The 2223-nt window shown below is 45.3% G+C and overlaps 1 protein-coding gene across 3 annotated transcripts in view; it reads left to right on the top strand.

Annotated features, from left to right (window-relative positions):
• Positions 1-2223, top strand: part of Tatdn3 (TatD DNase domain containing 3) — a 16039-nt gene that overhangs the window by 7626 nt on the left and 6190 nt on the right. For 2 of the 3 annotated variants that reach the window (XM_026779861.1, XM_005348871.3), the window contains exons 5-7: positions 34-96; positions 1154-1263; positions 1600-1655. In XM_026779861.1, the coding sequence (XP_026635662.1) occupies positions 34-96; positions 1154-1263; positions 1600-1655 (229 nt within the window). The remainder of the gene's footprint in view (positions 1-33; positions 97-1153; positions 1264-1599; positions 1656-2223) is intronic. The other variant, XM_026779862.1, reaches the window with a different exon arrangement.

Below are 2223 nucleotides of genomic sequence, written 5' to 3'. Positions count from 1 at the left end.
CTCTCGGCATTAACGCATTTCTTTTCCTCGCAGGATTTGGATGCAGCTTTGCCTATTATTGAGAAATACAAGGATCGGTTGCTGGCAATTGGAGAGGTAAAGCCCTTTGCTGATCAAATGGTGTCTAATCTGGATGTCCATGGGATAGATGCAGTAACCAATACTAGTGATTATAGCCACCTTGGATAGTTATTTTCACCCCATTCCGTATGCTAATAACTTGGTACTATTGGGAATGAAGCAATAGAAAGCCTTACTCTAGACTTACTTTAATAGGAGAAAATGATGAAATAATATTTCTAAAGACTTTACTTTTGCTCAAGTGTGGCCATTGCTCTAAGAAGCTAACACAGTCTGTAGAGGGAGGGCCAGTGAAATGGTCCAGCAGGTGGAAGCCTTCGCCAACAAGCTTGGGGATCTGAACCCACATGGGGAGGAGATAACTGACTCCTGAAAGCTGACCTCTGACCTCGCGTGTGCGCCTTGGCATCCATGTGTCCCTCCGCCCAACAACAGCGACAGCGGTGGTGGCACATGCCTTTAATCCCAGCACTGGAGAGGCAGAGACAGGCAGATCTCTGTGAGTTCAGGGCCAGCCTGATCTACAGAGTGAGTTCCAAGGCTGCCAGGTGTTTATATAGAGAAACCCTTTGTCAAAAAAGCAAAACAACAACCAGCCTTCATAAGGCATACTTTAATCTTGAGTTTGTAGTGAAAGACCATGTTACTTAAACTATTAATAATGGTAAAGAATTTTTATCACAGTAAAAAAAAATACTACTTCCTACTAATATAGAAGATAAGAAAACGCTTTCTGAGTAGACGTCATAGAATACATGCCCAGGTAGCATCAGTAGGAGGTGGTCACCAGTAGTCTGTGCTGCCCAGCGCAGTGATCACGTGTGACTTTAGAATACTAGCAGTGTTACTGCACCAAACTGAGGCGTGTGACATACACAATGAGTCTTAGAGTTGGAGTACCCCACAAGAGGAATATAAAACAACTTAGATGTTGGGGTACGTCAAGTATACTTTTAAGTTAATTATATCACCGTGGCTAATATTTTAATGTGGCTATATATGGTCTGTGTGCTGACCAATAGTCTTTTTCGGGCTCATGGAGATGCGGTTATCTTCTGTCTTTCTATTACAGGTGGGGCTAGACTTCACCCCCAAATTTGCAGGCACTGATGAAGAGAAGGAAGAACAAAGGCAGGTCCTGATCAGACAGGTCCAGTTGGCCAGAAGACTGAATGTGCCTTTGTAGGTGAACTGCCTTCTGCTCAGAACTGCAGGGCAAATTCCCTAACAGCTGGGCTCTTAAAATGAGTTCTGAGTTAGCTTAGGGTGTTCGCCTGCATGCATGTCTGTGGACCTGTGTGCGCAGTACCTGCAGAGGCCAGCAAAGGGCACTGGACCCCCCCGGGACTGGGGTTACAGTTAATGACCAGCTGCCGCCATATGGGTGCTGGGACCCAAACCTTGTCCTCTGCAAGAGTAGCTGAGCCGTCTCTGCAGCCTCCTCATTATTTTTAAAACAATAAGAACAGTACTTTCCTATTTAAAAGACTTCAAAAGAATTTTGCTGTTGTCAAACAGAAACGTGCACTCACGCTCAGCAGGAAGGCCCACCATCAACCTCTTACGTGAACAAGGTACTTGTGTTCCTACTTTTCACATTCGCAATTCCAGCTGAGGGTGGAAGGAGCAAGTGTGTTCCATCTGATTCCTTAAAGAGAAGAGACTGCATCAAGAGGAGAGAGGGAGTCCCACTGGGATGAGTTTATATGCCAGGCTAATATTTACAAGGTTGTTTTGTGCAATTATGTATTTATCAGGCTCGACTCTAACAAATGGAAGCTTGAAGCTCCAATTTTTTATTTTTCTTTTAGATTTATTTGTTTTTCTTTTATGTGTATGAGTGTTTTGCCTGCGTGTATGTGTGTTCGCTGCATGTGTGCCAAGTGCCCTCAGTCGCCTGAAGAGGTCATCAGGTCCCCTGGAGTGAGAGTTACAGTCAGGTGTGCCATGTGGGTTTTGGGAACCAAACCCAGGTCCTCTGCAAGATCAGCAAGTGCCCTTGACCACGTAGCCATCTCTCCAGCCCCTGGCTCTGATAAGAAAGAGAAAATAGGGCTGGAGAGATGGCTCAGCGGTTAAGAGCATTGCCTGCTCTTCCAAAGGTCCTGAGTTCAATTCCCAGCAACCACATGGTGGCTCACA

This window comes from Microtus ochrogaster, chromosome 6 (assembly GCF_000317375.1).
Source record: "Microtus ochrogaster isolate Prairie Vole_2 chromosome 6, MicOch1.0, whole genome shotgun sequence".
Classification (NCBI taxonomy): Eukaryota; Metazoa; Chordata; class Mammalia; order Rodentia; family Cricetidae; genus Microtus; species Microtus ochrogaster.
This window is presented reverse-complemented; position numbering and strand designations above follow the sequence as displayed.